The 17252-nt window shown below is 46.9% G+C and overlaps 1 protein-coding gene across 1 annotated transcript in view; it reads left to right on the top strand.

The window, feature by feature from the left end:
* LOC115479878 overlaps positions 1 to 17252 on the top strand; it is a 329775-nt gene that overhangs the window by 187530 nt on the left and 124993 nt on the right. Inside the window, exon 4 of the mRNA XM_030218177.1 lies at positions 13793 to 13910. Within this exon, the coding sequence (XP_030074037.1) occupies positions 13793 to 13910 (118 nt within the window). The remainder of the gene's footprint in view (positions 1 to 13792; positions 13911 to 17252) is intronic.

Genomic DNA, 17252 nt, shown 5'->3' with positions numbered 1-17252 from the left:
ATGCTGCTCCTGCAGCATCTGGTGTCTTTTTGTATATGTAGTGTGCCAATTCGTCTGGGGTGACAAGAAAACATGATGCTTTCCTGCATAGGGAGTTTCCATCTTCTCTGCTTGAAGTGCTGACTTGCACAGCTATTTTGACGTCGGACCCTTTGATTCCTCTGTCACAGCAGGGCTCTGGGGAGGGCACTTTACCAGAGTGATCCCTGGCCCTCGTTACCTGAGGCAGGGGTAAGGGTGTCTTGGGATTCGGGGGTGGAGGCACCTTTTACCTTGAGTTTGTGCTGCTATTCCATCAGGCTTTCCTGATGAAGTGCACTCGGCAGCATTCAGGGAGCTCATTGCAGGACTCCCTTGGGATCCCCAGCCTTGCCTTGGGGTCTTCTGAGAAGAGGGGACGTATGGACGCTGCTTCTGAGGTGGGGTCATTGGCCGCTCCTTCCCCTGCTGCTCCCTCGTCTCCCCCCCCCCCCCCCCCTTGTTGGAGCCGCCTCTGTCTGGCAGGTGTGGACTTTCTTCCCTGGAGGGGTACCTGCCCTTGGAACCAGATGATCCTATGGCAGTCTGGATTTTTCACAAGGAAGAGTTGCCCTCCTTGATCATGTGCTTCAGGCCCTGAGTATTTCGGTGGACATGGCCCCCACCCTGGCTGTGATTAACCCCAAAATGGCACGCTTTCAAATTGTGGTGCTCCCAGCAGGGAGTCTCTCTGATGGCGGCTGCCTCTTTACCGTGGATCCTGGCGTTTTTGCAGGAGGACCTGCAGAACGTTTGGCATTTAATTCGCTTCAGCTGCAGGTGGCGGCTCTGTCGTGTTACTGAGGCCAAGTACAGCGGGATGTTGTATGGTTTTTGAAGGGCTTGAGCTGCCTGAAATTTCCTCTACAGCCTTCTGGACTGGCAGCTTAACTTGATTCTCCGTGCTCTGCAGAAGGCAACCTTTGAGCCTTTACAGTTGGGTCCTTGAAGAATTTGACACCGAAGGTGGTTTTTCTAGTAGCTATGGCTTCGGTGTGGCTGGTGTCGAAGTTGCAGACCTTATCTCATCTGGACCCCTTTCTCTGGTTTTTGGACTTGGGGGGGAGGGGGGGGGGTTATGATCCATCTGGTTCCATCCTTTTTACCGAAGGTGGTCTTGGCTTTCCACCTTAATCAACTGCTGTTTCTTCCATCGTTTGCATTGGAGGATTATCCACTGCAGCCCTGCAGTGCTTGGACATACGGCGGGTGCTTCTTCGTTAGCTACACTTGAAAAATGATTTTCACAGGTTGGATCATCAGTTTGTTGTTATGGTGGGTCCATGGAAAGGGCTCACAACCTCCAAGGTTCAGATATTATTGCTAATCAAATATGGAGTGCTTTTAAGCCGGTTACTGTAGAAGATGTTTTCTTTTTTTATTGCCTAAACTTACAAATTGTTGTATGTTAGACAGTTTTTTAAATTTTTTTATTTATCTATTTGTACCCCACAGTTTCCCAACAGTGTCAGGCTCAATGTGGCTTACAATGCACCACAGAGGCAGGCGCCAATGCAGTAAAATGAAGCTAATACAGCAAACCTACAAGAGATAATGGGGAAGAATAGGAATGGATGGAAGGAGTGGGCAAAGTTTGAGGGAAGGGGCATATGTCCAAATGTCTCTAGATCAGTGTGCTTCCAGCAGTGGAGTCACTTGAGTCCGCAGGGTAGGCACTTCTGAATAACATGGTCTTCAGCAATTTCCGGAAAGTTAGATGATCTGTAGTGGTTTTGATGGACCTCGGTAAAGAGTTCCAAAACTGAGTGCCAATGAAAGAGAAGGAGGTAGCGTACGCAGTCTTGTGCTTGACTCCATTGCAGTTCGGATAGTGAAGGGTAAGATATGAACGGGAGAGCCGGAACGTATTCCGAAGCGGTAGGGAGATGAGATCTATCATATAGCCAGGTGCTTCACCATAGAGGATTTGGTGAACTAGAGAGCAAAGTTTAAAGGTGATGCGATCTGTGACAGGGAGCCAATGTAGCTTCTTTCGAAGGGGCGTGGCAGACTCGAACTTGGACTTATCACAAACCAATCTGGCCGCTGTGTTTTGGGCTGTCTGCAGTTTCTTAAGCAGTTGCCGTTTACATCCAGCATTTGTCCTTATTTGTAAACTAATTCACCATCTAATGTATTCTTATGGTTAGTATCATTTTTTTAAAATCTCTGACTTCAGGTAAACGCTCCTTAGAAATAGACCATATAGTATTCACCCCTATACCTAAAGGATCTAGATCTCTCCCTTATTTCCATTTTCCGTCCAATTGCAGGTATTCCTTTATTTATTAAGCTACTAGAGACTTTTGTTAGTAAACAACTATCTCAATATATAGACTTACATTCATGTTTTCACTCATCACAATTTGATTTTAGATCTCAAAAATTCAAAGTTTTATTTATGTAGACATAAATAGATACTGCTTTTGCAAGATGACATCTCTGCTGCGTTTGATTCTGTAGATCATGATTTATTATAGGGGAAATTAAGTGAACTTGGTGGGTTCTATTTGGAATTAGTTTAAGGAATTTCTATATAATCGATCATACCGTGTATAGAAAGACGGAGTGTTGTCTAAAACCTGGTTTTCGAACTGTGGGGTGCTTCAGGGCTCCCCAATATCACCTATGCTGTATAATCTTTTTATGAGTTCTTCTGGATCCATTTCTCTTATAGTGGAGCTGAACGTTTGTTTTCCTATGCAGATGATATTCTGATGTTAGTGCCTATCAGTTCTACCTTGGATGATACTTTTATCCGAGTTTCTCGCTGCATGGATAAAATTCAGAATTGGTCTTGGCAAATATGCTTAAGTTAATTCCAAATAAAACCAGTGTGCTCTGGTTTTCCAATTGTATATTGACCATTCCTTCTACTATATTGCTGGCTCATGGTAAAATGTTAAAGGTGGATAAAGATTCCAGGGTTTTGGGGCTGCTCTGGATTCTTCACTTACATTTGGACCACAGATTACCAACTTATGGAGACGAACTTTCTATCGCATGCGTCAACTATGTCTGATTAGGCCTTTTTGCAGTACTGATTCAGATGTTATCCCATCTGGATTATTGTAACTCTCTTTATGTTGGATTGAATGCCAAACTTTTACACAAATTACAAATGATACAGAATACTGTTGTGCAATTGGTTTTTTGCTTGAAGAAATATGATAGTGTTGCTCCATATGAGGAACCTTCATTGGCTGTCTCTTAGGCATGCATTGCATTTAAAACTGTTCGTTTGATTTTTCATTTTTTGTGTGGTAGTACTTCAGAATTGCTTATTCAGTTCTTTTTGGACTTTTTACTTCCTTTCGGGTGCGTGGTAGCTTTTTATTAAAATTTCCAGCATTTTTAAGCACCATTTTGATGGTATATTCTCTTTTATTGTGCAGTTTCTATTTGGAATGCAGTACCATCATGTATTTGCACAGTATACTCTATGCAACTGTGTAGAACGTTGAAAACTTTAAATTTGAAAATATTGTTTTAAAACATTTTTTTGTTTTATGTAATTCCTCATGTTGTGAGTTTCTTGTTGTGAACCGCCTTGAACCTCAAGCTGGGAGTAGTGTGGCGTATAAATCTCAGATTAGATTAAGGACGCGATTGTTTTGGCGTATGTGCTGCAGGACATCAGGCTTCAGGGTATTTGCAGCAGTTTCTACACACACCGTTGCAATCTCTTGGGCGGAGGTGGGTCCCCCCCCCCCCCCCCCCCCCCCCAGAGGTCTTCTGTTTGGTGGTCACCTGTGCCTCTCTGTGCTCTTTAAGCATTATCGTTTAGATATTGTGGTGCGCCATGATTTGCGGTTTGTTGCAGTGGTTCTTTCTATGGTGTCGTCAAATCCAATCCTCCTCCCTCCCCCCCCCCCCCCCCCCCACTTTAGGGACTGTTTTGCTACATCCCCCTAGTTGCTGGATTTATCTGTGGCTTGAAGCTAATAAAGGTAACTTATGTCATACCTGATCATTTTCTTTCCTTTAGTGGTTCCCTCTCTGCTCTGTGGTGCAAGCATTTCCCCATTTTCTTGTTCTACATGTGTTCACAACATAGTGATTACCTCGGGGGGGGGGGGGGGGGGCAGAATTCATGATGTTTGCACATCCAGTGGACAGTTTCTGAGCTATTGCCTTCGGCTTTGATCCGTGGGGCCTGGGGAATGGGGTGTGACAGGAACAGGATGGCCAGATGCCCATGGTCCAACCAGGCCCTTCTGGGAAGTACTGAGATGACTGGGGGCCCAGTTCGGTGGGCTACTTTGGTAGGTAACATACTGGCTTTTATATCACTGGGTTTAAAATTGGTGATCTCCCTCGCTATCTGCTGGTAAATGGACACAATTCTCTAGTTGCTGCATTCATTTTTTGTGACTAAAGGAAAGAAAATTATCAGGTAAGACATAATTTTACCATCTGTTTCCAAACAGGAAGCCACCTTTATTTTGTATCTGGTTTAAGGTTTGCACATCTAGTGCAGTCAGTATCACTTGCAAATTCTGCGGACTATGGTTGATAACGAGGGGACGCAGCCATTCATTACACTATCTGATGCTTTCTACAAACACCTTTTCTCAATGCATTTCCTTTATTCATGCTTACCCCACTGGTGGTCAGTTGAACAGATGCTGGGCTTCGAATCAGAGTCATGGCACAAAACTGATTCCTGTTAAAACCTGGGGGATTCCTTGCCGTTACGTTGGCTCTTGGTCCAAGGTGTGTTCTAGGAAATAAAAACACAACACAGGTGACAAGTAAAAAAAGAATAATAGCTTTAGTAAAGCTTTGCTAGACAGGCTTTTAATCCATATTTCAGCTGAGCTGTTTTTTTTTATTAGCAATTTTCAGGATACAGATAACATTCCTTGGCGTGGTAAGATAACTGGTAAGCAACACATTTTTACTTTCTCAGTCCCTTTCTGTTACATTAACAGGTACACCATACCTTTCTGGCCCACACTCATCCTTGTTTGGCTAAGCTGCATACACTTTGCTCAGTTTCCTTCACGTCTTAGGTTTCAGGGCTTTTGCTAGTTCATTTGGCTGAACAGATAATTATCTTCAGCCAAATATTCACAGCTGATACCTGTCAGCAAAAGTTACTGTTACTGTTTTCAGCTTCAGAGGAACTTAACAATTCCTCTTTATTAGATGACGCTTTCCATTTTTCCTTCATCCCCTACGAGACCCCAACTCTCCAGTTCTCCTGGGTTCCCTCCAAGGCCTTTGTAAGCAGCTTTGAGACAAGTAAGTATGGGTGCCTTTATTTGTTTACTAGTAAAAAAGGCCTGTTTCTTAACGCAATGAAACAGGCGCTAGCAATGTAATGAGTTCCTGCCATTAATGTTTCCACGATTGTATTCTGAATATAATTGTTGTTTACATGTGTAAGATTTCTTTATATACAATATTTTTTGTGTAAACTATGTTACAATGTGGTAAAAGTTTTCCTTGTTCAGTTCCTTCACTCAGTTTAACAATCACATCAGAAGAGCGCCTTACTCGTGAGAATGCAGCATACAGTTGCCCATGTGAGAGACTGAGAGTGACAGTGTGTTTTACAGACAGTGTAAGAGAGAGATACACAGAGTGATTTGAGGGTGTGTGATGTCTGTGTGTGTCTGTATGTGTGTGAGTGACAAAAGTGATTAAAGGTTTGTCTTCCCTTCCGTTCTGTGCACTTGCCTCCACTGATGTTTGTACCTCCTTGTATATGATTGTTCTCCAAAGACAAGCAGGCCAATATTCTCACAGATGGGTGACGTCACGTCGGCCCGGAGGACTTTCTAGCAAAGTCCATGACAAAATCAAAAAATGTCCCCCGTCGTGCGGGCGGATGCAGTGCGCATGCGCGCGTCCGTTTTCCCGCCCGTCGCGCGGGCACATTCCTCAATTTTTTCTTCTCCGCGTCTGAGGTGACACGGAGCTCGACTGTCGTCTTCGTGTTGCTGTGCCCGGAGGTGAAGATTCGAAGAAAAAAGAAGTATCCTTAATAATTGTATTAGTATTTTTTCGTTTATTAAGTTTCCTTTCTTTTAGCCTGCGATTTTATTTAAATCGCTCGTTCGGGTTTATTTTTTCCCCTTTTTTGTTTTGTGTCATCTTTTTATAGACACAATCGCGTCTTTTGATTTGGCAGGGACAGTTTTTCCCGAGATGTCAACGAAGACGCCCAGAGGCTTCAAGCCTTTTGCCCGCTGTCATCGGGCCATCTCTGGCACTGACACACACTCGTGGTGTATTCAGTGCCTTGGGCCGGACCACCGCTCGGAGAGCTGCAAACTGTGTCTCGCCATGAAAAAGCGGACACTGCTCTCTCGAGACGCCCAGAGAGAAAAGATTTTTGGGCCCGGTGCTTCGGCGCCGTCGACGTCGTCTAAGTCGGCGCCGGGGAAGTCGGTGCCGTCGAGGACGATGTCTTTGCAGCCGGGGTCGTCGAGGTCGACGTCGAAGGAAGCGTCGGCACCGGGAGACAGGGGACAGGCTGCCATTCGACCGATGCAAGCTGGGAGCAGTGATGCATCGAGTGGGTCTCCACCCGCCTCGGCGCCTCCTGCTTTGCAGACCCCCCGGGACCGTCCTGCGTCGGACCCGGCCCCGAAGAAACGTGTGGATTCTACGTCCTCTTCTCCGGTGCCGAGGAGTCTCGACGACATGCGTCGGGCGAAGGCCAAGAGGCATCGTCGTCGGTCTCCTTCGCGTCACGGCACCGGGAGCTCCGGGTCATCGATACATTCGATACCCGAGAAGCGTCGGTGCCGAGAGGACCGCTCTCCCTCTATTACTGAGATTCCGACGCGTGGGGTCACTGGCAGCCGAGTCCCCACTCCCCAGCCTCAGCAGACTTTGCCTCCAGTGCCTCAACCGACCCCTCAGCATCTTCCGGCAGCAACTCTGGATGAGCGTATGCAGGCCATGTTCCCATTTTTTATGGACATGATGCAGCAGTGGCAGTCGGCATCGAGGTTGTCGGTGCCGACGGCGTCGGCGGTGCCGGTGTCGATGATTTCAGAGGCACCGGTGCCGACGGCGTCGGAGGTATCGACATTGCCGGTGCCGGATGTTTCTGCATCAGGCCTTCAGTCCGTGGTGAGGTCTGTCTCACCGGTGCCGCCTCTGGCGCCGGTGTCTTTGACTTCCCAAATTGGCTCTCCCGAGACATCGGGGCAGGAAGCTTCTCCGGAGTCTCAGGGACAGTCAACTTCTCGGCATCGTCATAGAGGCCGTCAAGTCTCTTCGTCGAGACGGGCTCAGATCAGGGCGGCTCTGTCCAAGCTTTTAGCCCCATCTGACAGTACCTCATCTGAGGATGATGATGGAGTGCATGGGGAGTTCTCTGGCGAGGATTCTCAAGGCATTCCGTCTGACTCCACTCCCTCGCCACAGAGGCAGCTGTCTCCTCCCGAGAGCTTGTCTTTTTCATCTTTTGTTCGGGAGATGTCTGAGGCCATCCCCTTCCCCGTGGAAATTGTGGATGAGCCCAGAGCCAAAATGCTTGAGGTTCTGGACTATCCATCTCCACCTTCATCTTCTGCCACAGTTCCTTTTCATGAGACTCTCAAGGAACTTATGTTGAGGAACTGGGAGAAGCCTTTTTCTTGCCCAACCGTCCCCAAAAAAGTTGAGTCCCAATACCGGATCCACGGGGAACCCAGTCTCATGATTCAGCGGTGGTGGATTTCGCTCTCAGGAGAGCCAAGAGTTCCAGGAGCTTCTCCTCGGCGCCCCCGGGGCGGGAGTTTGGGACTCTGGACTCTTTTGGGAGAAAGGCGTATCAGGCTGGTCTGATCGCTGCCAAGATCCAATCGTACCAACTCTACACGAGTATTCATTTGCGGAACTCTGTGAGGCAACTTGAGAGTTTGGTAGATACACTCCCAGAGGAGAAGGCCGAACCCTTTCGTCAAGTGATCAGGCAGCAGAAGGCGTGTCGCAAGTTCCTGTCCAGGGGCATTTTTGACACTTGCGATGTGGTATCTCGCTTCTCTGCTCAAGGTATAGCGATGCGCAGGCTCTCATGGCTGCGTGCCTCTAACCTGGAGGAACGAACTCAGCGGAAGATAGCAGATATCCCATGCCGGGGGGATCACCTTTTTGGAGAGAAGGTAGAAGAGATGATTGATCATCTCTACCAGCATGACAACACTATGGATTCTCTCTCCCGCCGGGCGCCTTCTGCAACCACTTCCACTGCTAGAAGGTTTTTTAAGGGAAGAAGAAGTGCTCCTTTCGCTTCTAGGAACCGAAAGTACACTTCTTATTCCCGTCAGCCGGTTCAGGCTCGACCCCAGCCCGCTCGCTCTCGTCAGCAGCGGGCACCGAAGCAGGCCCCTGCAGCTCCCCAGCAAAAACCAGGGACAGGTTTTTGACTGGCTCCGGCAGAGCATAGCCGAAATCAAAGTGCCTGTGCCGGACGATCTGCCGGTCGGGGGGAGGTTAAAATTTTTTCACCAAAGGTGGCCTCTCTTAACCTCCGATCGGTGGGTTCTCCAAATAGTCCGGTACGGGTACGCTCTCATTTTGATTTCAGAACCTCCAAATTGCCCACCAGGAGCTCAGTCTTTCAGCTCCTACCACAAGCAGGTACTTGCAGAGGAACTCTCCGCCCTTCTCAGCGCCAATACGGTCGAGCCCGTTCCACCAGGGCAAGAAGGGCAGGGATTCTATTCCAGGTACTTCCTTGTGGAAAAGAAAACAGGGGGGATGCGTCCCATCCTAGACCTAAGGGCCCTGAACAAATTCCTGGTCCGAGAAAAGTTCAGGATGCTTTCCCTGGCACCCTTCTTCCCATGATTCAGGAAAACGATTGGCTATGCTCTCTGGACTTGAAGGACGCTTACACTCACATATCGATACTTCCAACTCACATGAAGTATCTGCGATTTCGGCTGGGATCACAGCACTTTCAGTACTGTGTTTTGCCTTTTGGCTTGGCGTCTGCACCCAGGGTATTTACAAAGTGCCTGGCAGTTGTGGCGGCGTCGCTACGCAGACTGGGAGTGCATGTGTTTCCTTATCTGGACGATTGGCTGGTGAAGAACACCTCCCCGCAAGAAACTTTGCAGTCCATGCGGATGACTATTCAGGTGCTAGAGATGCTGGGGTTTGTCATCAATTATCCCAAGTCCCATCTCGTCCCAGCTCAGAAATTGGAATTCATAGGAGCTCTGTTGTGCACAAAGACAGCTTGTGCTTATCTCCCAGGACCCAGAGCGGACAGACTTCTGTCTCTGGTTTCCAAAGTGCAAGCATCTCAACAGATCACAGCTCGGCAGATGTTGAGATTGCTTGGCCACATGGCCTCCACAGTTCATGTGACACCCATGGCACGTTTACACATGAGATCTGCTCAATGGACCCTAGCTTCTCAGTGGTTTCAGGCCACGGGGAATCTAGAGGATGTTGTCCGGCTGTCCATCAATTTTCGCAACTCCCTCAATTGGTGGACCATTCGATCCAATCTGGTCTTGGGACGCCCATTCCAAATTCCTCAGCCCCAAAAAGTGCTGACGACGGATGCATCCCTCCTCGGGTGGGGAGCGCATGTAGATGGGCTTCACACTCAAGGAGCTTGGTCTCTTCAGGAGAGGCATCTCCAGATCAATCTCCTGGAATTGCGAGCGATCTGGAACGCCCTGAAGGCCTTCAGAGATCGGCTAGCCAACAAAATTGTCCTCATTCAGACAGACAATCAGGTGGCAATGTATTACACCAACAAGCAAGGGGGTACCGGATCTCGTCCTCTGTCAGGAGGCCGTGCAGATGTGGCTATGGGCATATCAAAACGGAATTTTTCTCCAAGCCACTTATCTAGCCGGTGTAAACAACAGTCTAGCCGACAGGCTGAGCAGAGTTATGCGGCCTCACGAGTGATCCTTGAACATGACTGTTGCCAAAAAGATCTTTCGAGTTTGGGGCACTCCATCGATAGATCTTTTTGCTTCCCAGGACACTCACAAGGTTCCTCAATTCTGTTCCAGACTTCAGGCCCACGGCAGACTAGCGTCGGATGCCTTCCTCCTTTTTTGTGAGACAGGACTCCTATATGCGTATCCTCCCATCCCTTTAGTGGGGAAGACTCTACTGAAACTCAAGCAAGACCAGGGAACCATGATTCTGATAGCGCCCTTTTGGCCCCGTCAGATATGGTTTCCCCTTCTTCTGGAACTTTCTTCAGAAGAGCCATGGAGATTGGACTGTTTTCCGACCCTCATTACTCAGAACGAGGGGGCGCTTCTACATCCCAACCTCCGGTCTCTAGCTCTCACGGCCTGGATGTTGCGAGCATAGAGGTTGCCTCCTTTGGTCTCTCTGAGGGTATCTCCAGAGTTCTGTTTGCTTCCAGGAAAGATTCCACACATAGGTGTTACTCTTTTAAATGGAGGAGGTTTGCCGTCTGGTGTGACAGCAACGGTCTAGATCCTTTCTCTTGTCCTGCACAGACCTTGCTTGAGTACCTTCTGCATTTATCCGAGTCTGGTCTTAAGACCAACTCGGTCAAGGTTCATCTTAGCGCAATCAGTGCTTATCATTCACATGTTGATGGCTTGCCTATCTCTGGACAGCCTTTAGTCATGCGTTTCATGAGAGGTTTGTTTTTGTCAAAGCCCCCTGTCAAACCTCCTCTAGTGCCATGGGATCTCAATGTCGTTCTCACCCAGCTGATGACAACTCCTTTCGAGCCACTGGATTCCTGTCATCTGAAGTACTTGACCTTGAAGGTCATTTTCTTGGTGGCTGTTACTTCAGCTCGTAGGGTCAGTGAGCTTCAAGCCCTGGTAGTTCATGCACCATTCCTTGTCTTTCATCATGACAGAGTAGTTCTCCGCACGCACCCAAAGTTTCTACCGAAGGTGGTGTCGGAGTTCCATCTGAACCAGTCAATTGTCTTGCCAACATTTTTTCCCCCTCCTCACACGAGCCCGGGCGAAAGCAAGTTGCACACTTTGGACTGTAAAAGAGCACTGGCCTGTTACGTGGAGCGGACACGCCCCTTCAGACAGTCCGCCCATCTGTTTGTTTCTTTTAATCCCAATAAGAGGGGAGTTGCTGTCGGAAAACGCACCATTTCTAATTGGCTAGCAGATTGCATTTCCTTCTCTTACGCCCAAGCTGGGCTGACTTTGGATGGCCATGTCACGGCTCATAATGTTAGAGCCATGGCGGCGTCACTGGCTCATCTAAAGTCAGCCACCATAGAAGAGATTTGCAAAGCTGCGATGTGGTCTTCAAGCCACACATTCACATCACGTTACTGCCTTCAGCAGCATAGCCGACGCGACAGTCGGTTTGGGCAGTCGGTGCTGCAGAGTCTGTTTGGGGTTTAGAATCCAACTCCACCCCCCTAGGCCCATTTTTATTCTGTTCCAGGCTGCACTCTCAGCTAGTTGTGTTTGGTTTCAGGTCAATTTTGTTTTTGTCCTCGCCGTTGCGGGACCCAATTGACCACTCTTTGTTATGTTGAGTGAGCCTGGGGGCTAGGGATACCCATCTGTGAGAATATTGGCCTGCTTGTCTTTGGAGAAAGAGTAGTTACTTACCTGTAACAGGTGTTCTCCGAAGACAGCAGGCAATATATTCTCACAACCCTCCCACCTCCCCTTTGGAGTTGTATTCCTCTAATTCTTGTAAATTAACTGAGGAATGTGCCCGCGCGAGGGGCGGGAAAACGGACGCGCACATGCGCACTGCATCCGCCCGCGCTCTGGGGGACATTTTTTTATTTTGTCATGGACTTTGCTAGAAAGTTCTGCGGGCCAACGTGACGTCACCCATCTGTGAGAATATATTGCCTACTGTCTTCGGAGAACACCTGTTACAGGTAAGTAACTACTCTTTTCTTAGAGATTCAATCCACTCCACTTCCCTCCTCCAAGTTCCGTTCTGTCTGATTGGTTCTTCGTTCCTGTGATGCCACGTTTGTTAGCTTGGCAACTATGCAGCATTCCGTTTCCTTGACGTGAGGGCGGGGACAGTGAGAGTTAATGAAACACTGAACTACAGACTTACGAACCCTACAGTGCCACAGAGTCAGCTTCAGAATGTTGGAGGTGCTTTTTATTATATACTAGTAAAAAAGTCTCGTTTCGTAAACAAATGAAACGGGCGCTAGCAAGGCTATAGAGAGAGTGAGAGTGTGTATATATATGTCTGTGTGTGTGTGACACACAGAGAAAGTGTGTGTGTGTGTCTTTGTGTGAAAGAGAGTGTGCACAGGTAGGGTGAAAATGAAGAGACAGCAGTGAAATATTACGTAGGACAGCTGAACCATTTGAGGCATGTTTGTGTGTCTGTGTGAGAGTGTGTGTATATGTGTGTGGGTGCGTGTGTGTGTGAGATAGAGACAGTGTAAGTGTGTGTGTGCGTCTGTGTGAATGAGAGTGTGAAAGGGTAGGGTCAAAATGAAGAGACAGCATTATAATTGTACATAGCACAGCACAAACATTTGAGGCAATTATTGCCTTATCTCCCCTGCTACCCCCTCCATACCCAACGATTTGTTCCTTGTCTTCCATCCCCTCTGTGTCCCGTGTGTGAGAGAGAGAGAGAGAGAGAGAGAGAGAGAGAGGTGCTAGCAGTCCCTGTGATAGTGGCAGGTCATTTGCTCATTATAGCCAGTTAAGAGTGAGAGTGTGTTTGTATGTGCTGGTTTTTTTTTCTTCCCTCATATGCCCTCCATGTCCGTTGTTTGTGTGGAGAGCAGAGATCTATATGGTCCTTTTAGCGTTGCTGTTGACGTTGCGTAGCAACTGTGTGCTGCTGGTTTTCATTGTTCCGCGATGTGTCTTATGTCACGTTCTGTCGCTTAGTAACGGGTTTGCAATGCGATTGGTTGAGTGTCATTGGTCCGCCCTCGACGTCATGACGTTTTACGTGGGGGGCGGGGCCAACAGTCATGGGCGAATTCCGGGTTTCACCACCATGCATTTAGAACGTTGGGACTTGTGGAGGCTTCAGAACGTTGGAGGTGCGTTTTATATAGAGAGAAGATAGTTTGGATTGAATGCTCTGATATAGCAGCTTTGCAGAGTCACTGTTGGTTTGAACTGCTCTGTTTGAACTATAGTTACTTGTTAAATTATTGTAACTAGTGGAACTTTTTTTTTCTTCTCCTTGATATGCTGCTTTGCTTTAAGCTCGTTTAAGCTGACATAGTTTATAAGCAAACACTAAGGTATTTTTTCTCCACTATGGTTTTTTGAGTTATATGGATAATCAAAGGGCAACTTTTACTTCATTGGTTATTGTAACAGAAACAATTTGTATTTATTCATTTTCTTTGTAAAACATTTAGGGGTTCTTTTACTAAAGTGCACTACTGTTTTTAGCTCATGCTAAATGCCGAGACACCTGCTGAGACCCCCTTAGAATGTGCCATGTAAATTATGTAAAACTAGGGATTATACTCTGGGCCTAAAATGTATTTAGTTTTTTGAACAAGTTTAGGTATCTGAATATTTGTCTATCGGCATGGAACAGTAAAAGTGGGATAGTTTCATGCTATTACAGAGGATAAAGTGGGAGGAGACCTGTGTGCTCAGAGCTGAGTGCAAAGCTTTTGTATTCTTGATGTCAAATAGAGCAGTGTTGCAGAGCTGATAATTGGGTGCCATCCAGAAGAGGCCGTTTGTGATCAAACTGCTGAATTATCTAGTAGTGTTGTGGGTTCCTCCTTTCAATATATTTGGTAATTGTAATTTTAATCTAAAATAGTATTAAAATCATTTTATGAATACCTATGGAACATCATGTCCATTTTAATAATCTTTTGCAGACTCCCAACCCCTACAGGCAGAAAACCTGAAAGCCATGGAAACAATAGATCACCTCATGAATAATGCAGTTTCTACTACAAAAGGGAAGCTTAATGACCAGGAGAAACCACCTTTTTGGTAAGGAAATTAGATTATTATGTAACCTTGTGTTAGGGTAAAATGAGACATGGTGCTAGGGTTCTTGACAGTCTGTGATTAGTTGTAGTGGACTTGGGAGTGAATCTTTACTTGTAAAGTCTGGCAAGGGTTCTCTGTGGAAGGTTATCTCCTGTGTAGTGCAGACTAAGACTAAATGAAATGGCTGATTGAACTTCCGATTCTGCATTAAGGCTGAATGATACTCAGTCTGCTCCAGAACCTGTGGTTCCAAAATGGGTCTGTCTTAGAGGAGTAATTTTCTAAAGCATGATCTATATGCAGAAAGGCTGTTTGTTTACTCCTTATCGCCATTCTAGACCAGTCCAGACTGATGGGTTATGCATTCCTATTAGGTGGAGACTAAGAACTGACTTCTGAGAACACCTATATCTAGCCTGTGAAGGTCCTGGAGAGCCAGTATTTTTTCAGTCTCCAGGAGGTGGTGGATGTGGATAACCTGTGAAGTGTATGGCCGGTTAGGTAGAACTTTCTCCCCTCCCCCCCGCTTGTTTTGTTGGTTCTGGGGAGTCTTTTGGTTATATCTCTAGATCTAGAGAGATGATTTTTTTAAATATAACTAAAAGTTCTCCCCCCTTTACTCTGCTTCTTGGGTTTGACAGTCTAATTGGGGCGGAAGCCCTCTGGCGTCTCTTTCTGCCCCCGGGGGAGGGGGACGGGACAGAAAGAGACCAGCTGAAGGGGGAATATGATTGAGGTCTATAAAATCCTGAGTGCTGTAGAACGGGTAAAAGTGAAAAGTAAATCAATTTTTCACTCTTTCAAAAAAGAAAAACAGGGGACACTCAATGAAATTACATGGAAATAACAAATAGGAGGAAATATTTTGGAATTAGTTGCCAGAGGGTGTGGTAACAGCGGTTAGTGTATCTGGGTTTAAAAAAGTTTTGGGTAAGTTCCTGAAGGAAAAATCTATAGTCTGTTACTGAGATGGAACACCGCTTGCCCTGGGATTGGTAGTGCGGAATATTGCTACTAATTGGGGTTCTGCCAGGTACTTGGATTGGCCACTGTTGGAAACAAAACAGGATTCTGGGCTAGATGGACCATTGGTCTGACCCAGTGCGGCTGTTCTTATGTTCTTAACCCTGGGTAGCCAGATTCTTCTCCACCCCCCCCCCCCCCCCCTTGGATGTCTCTTTCTAAGTCTTGAGGAGCGCCAGTGTGCCTTATTTCCCACAGGTTCCCCAGGAAGCCTTGTGTGCCGGTGATTGCTGCTGAGTAGGATGAGATTACATATCTCTCTATATAAAAGGCACCACCAAAGTTCTATGAAGCCTCCAGCCGGAAGTGTGAAGGGGGAGAGATATCCGGTTTCCCCATGAGTGTCTGCCCCGCCCTCGCTCTCTCTGTAACACAAACAGTGAAGGAAAACACAGCAAAGCATGAAATCAAATCGCTCTCTCTGTAACAGTGAAGGACTCGGGGGGGGGGGGGGGGGGGGGAGGGGAGAGAGGGCAGGGACAGAGATATCCGGTTTCCCCAGCCCTCGCTCTCTCTGTAACACAAACAGTGAAGGAAAACACAGCAAAGCATGAAATCAAATCGCTGTCTCTGTAACAGTGAAGGACTCAGAGGGGGGAGGGGAGAGAGGGCAGAGGGCAGGGACACACACACTCCCACATACACACAGAAGAAAACCTTGCTAGCCCCCGTTTCATTTGCATCAGAAACGGGGCTTTTTTACTAGTATAAATATAATTGCAAGAGAAAGCAGCGAAGGCTTGACTGGAAAGCTTGCAATGCAGCCTGCTTGATCTTGCTTTGTGCCTCGGCACATTTGTAGTCCGGGAGGTGAATTTTGAGTGGGGGATTGGTGCAGGGAGCAATGACAAAGCAATGAGCTTTGGTGTAAGTCTTGCTGGGGAGGGGGGGGGGTTGAGGCCTCCTGCGGTGCGAAATCAGCTGATTTGACTCCGGTGTCAACTTCCCCGATTGCGTTGGAAAGCCATGGGAACATTAGGCTTAGATGGCAGTGGTTCCATCCTTGGCAGGAACTGCTGCCATCTTGGAGGCCACTGCAGTTTCAGATCAGCCTCCGTGGCTTGAATCTTGATTGTAGCTAGATGGTCAGAGACCCACGGGAGGGGCAAGTGTGTAAAACTTTCGGTTTGAGAAAGGCATGTGTATGGAACATCTGTCCCTGGATGTCCCATAAGAGAGGGTCCATAAGAACATGGGTAGCCATACTGGGTCAGACCAATGGTCCATCTAGCCCAGTATCCTGTTTCCAACAGTGGCCAAGCCAGGTCACAAGTACCTGGCAGAAACCCAAATCGTGGCAACATTCAATGTATAAATCCAGGGCAAGCAGTTGCTTCCCCATGTCTGTCTCAATAGCAGACTTTGAACTTGTCCAAACCCTTTTTATTTTTTAAACTAGATATGCTAACAGCTGTTACCACATCCTCTGACAAGGAGTTCCAGAACTAACTGAGTGAAAAATATTTCCTCCTATTTGTTTTTAAAGTATTTCCATGTAACTTCCTTGAGTGTCTCCTTGTCTTTGTACTTTTGGCATGAGTAGATTTACTTCTACTCGTTGTACACCACTCACGATTTTGTAGACATGAATCCTATCTCCCCTCATCCATCTCTTTTTCAAGCTAAAGAGACCTAACCTCTTTAGCCTTTCCTTATATGAGAAGACTTCCATCCGCTTTATCATTTTGGTCGCTGTTCTTTGAACCTTTTCTAATTCCACGATGTCTTTTTTTGAGATAAGGCGTACTGAACTGAATGCACTACTCAAGGTGCGGTCACACCATGGATTGATACAGAGGCATTATAGTATTTTCAATCTTATTCACCATCCCTTTCCTAATAATTCCTAGCATCGTGTTTGCTTTTTTGGCCACTGCTACACACCGAGCAGAAGATTTTGGCGTATTATCTACAACACCTAGATCTTTTTCTTGAGTGCTGACCCCCAAGGTGGACCCTAGCATCAGGTAACTATGATTCGGGTTATTCTCGGAGGACAAGCAGGCTGCTTATTCTCACACGTGGGTTGACATCTGCGTTGGCCCGGGAACCGGCATTTTGCCACAGCAAAAAACAAAAAAGTTTGCTGGAGTCTTCTAGAGCATGTGCAGAGCGCACCACGCATGCGCAGACTGACTTCCCGCCCGCCCCACGAGTGTGTACCTCAGTTTTTCATTTTCCGTGACGAGATGCAGTACGTTTTCTTTTCTTTCTTTTTTTTTTTTATTTATAAATTTCAAATTTACATTTACATTGAAACAATTTCTTAACAAATTAAATCTTTTATAAAGAAAATAAGTCAAATATATTTAGTTCACA

This window comes from Microcaecilia unicolor, chromosome 11 (assembly GCF_901765095.1).
Source record: "Microcaecilia unicolor chromosome 11, aMicUni1.1, whole genome shotgun sequence".
In the NCBI taxonomy this organism is placed as follows: Eukaryota; Metazoa; Chordata; class Amphibia; order Gymnophiona; family Siphonopidae; genus Microcaecilia; species Microcaecilia unicolor.
This window is presented reverse-complemented; position numbering and strand designations above follow the sequence as displayed.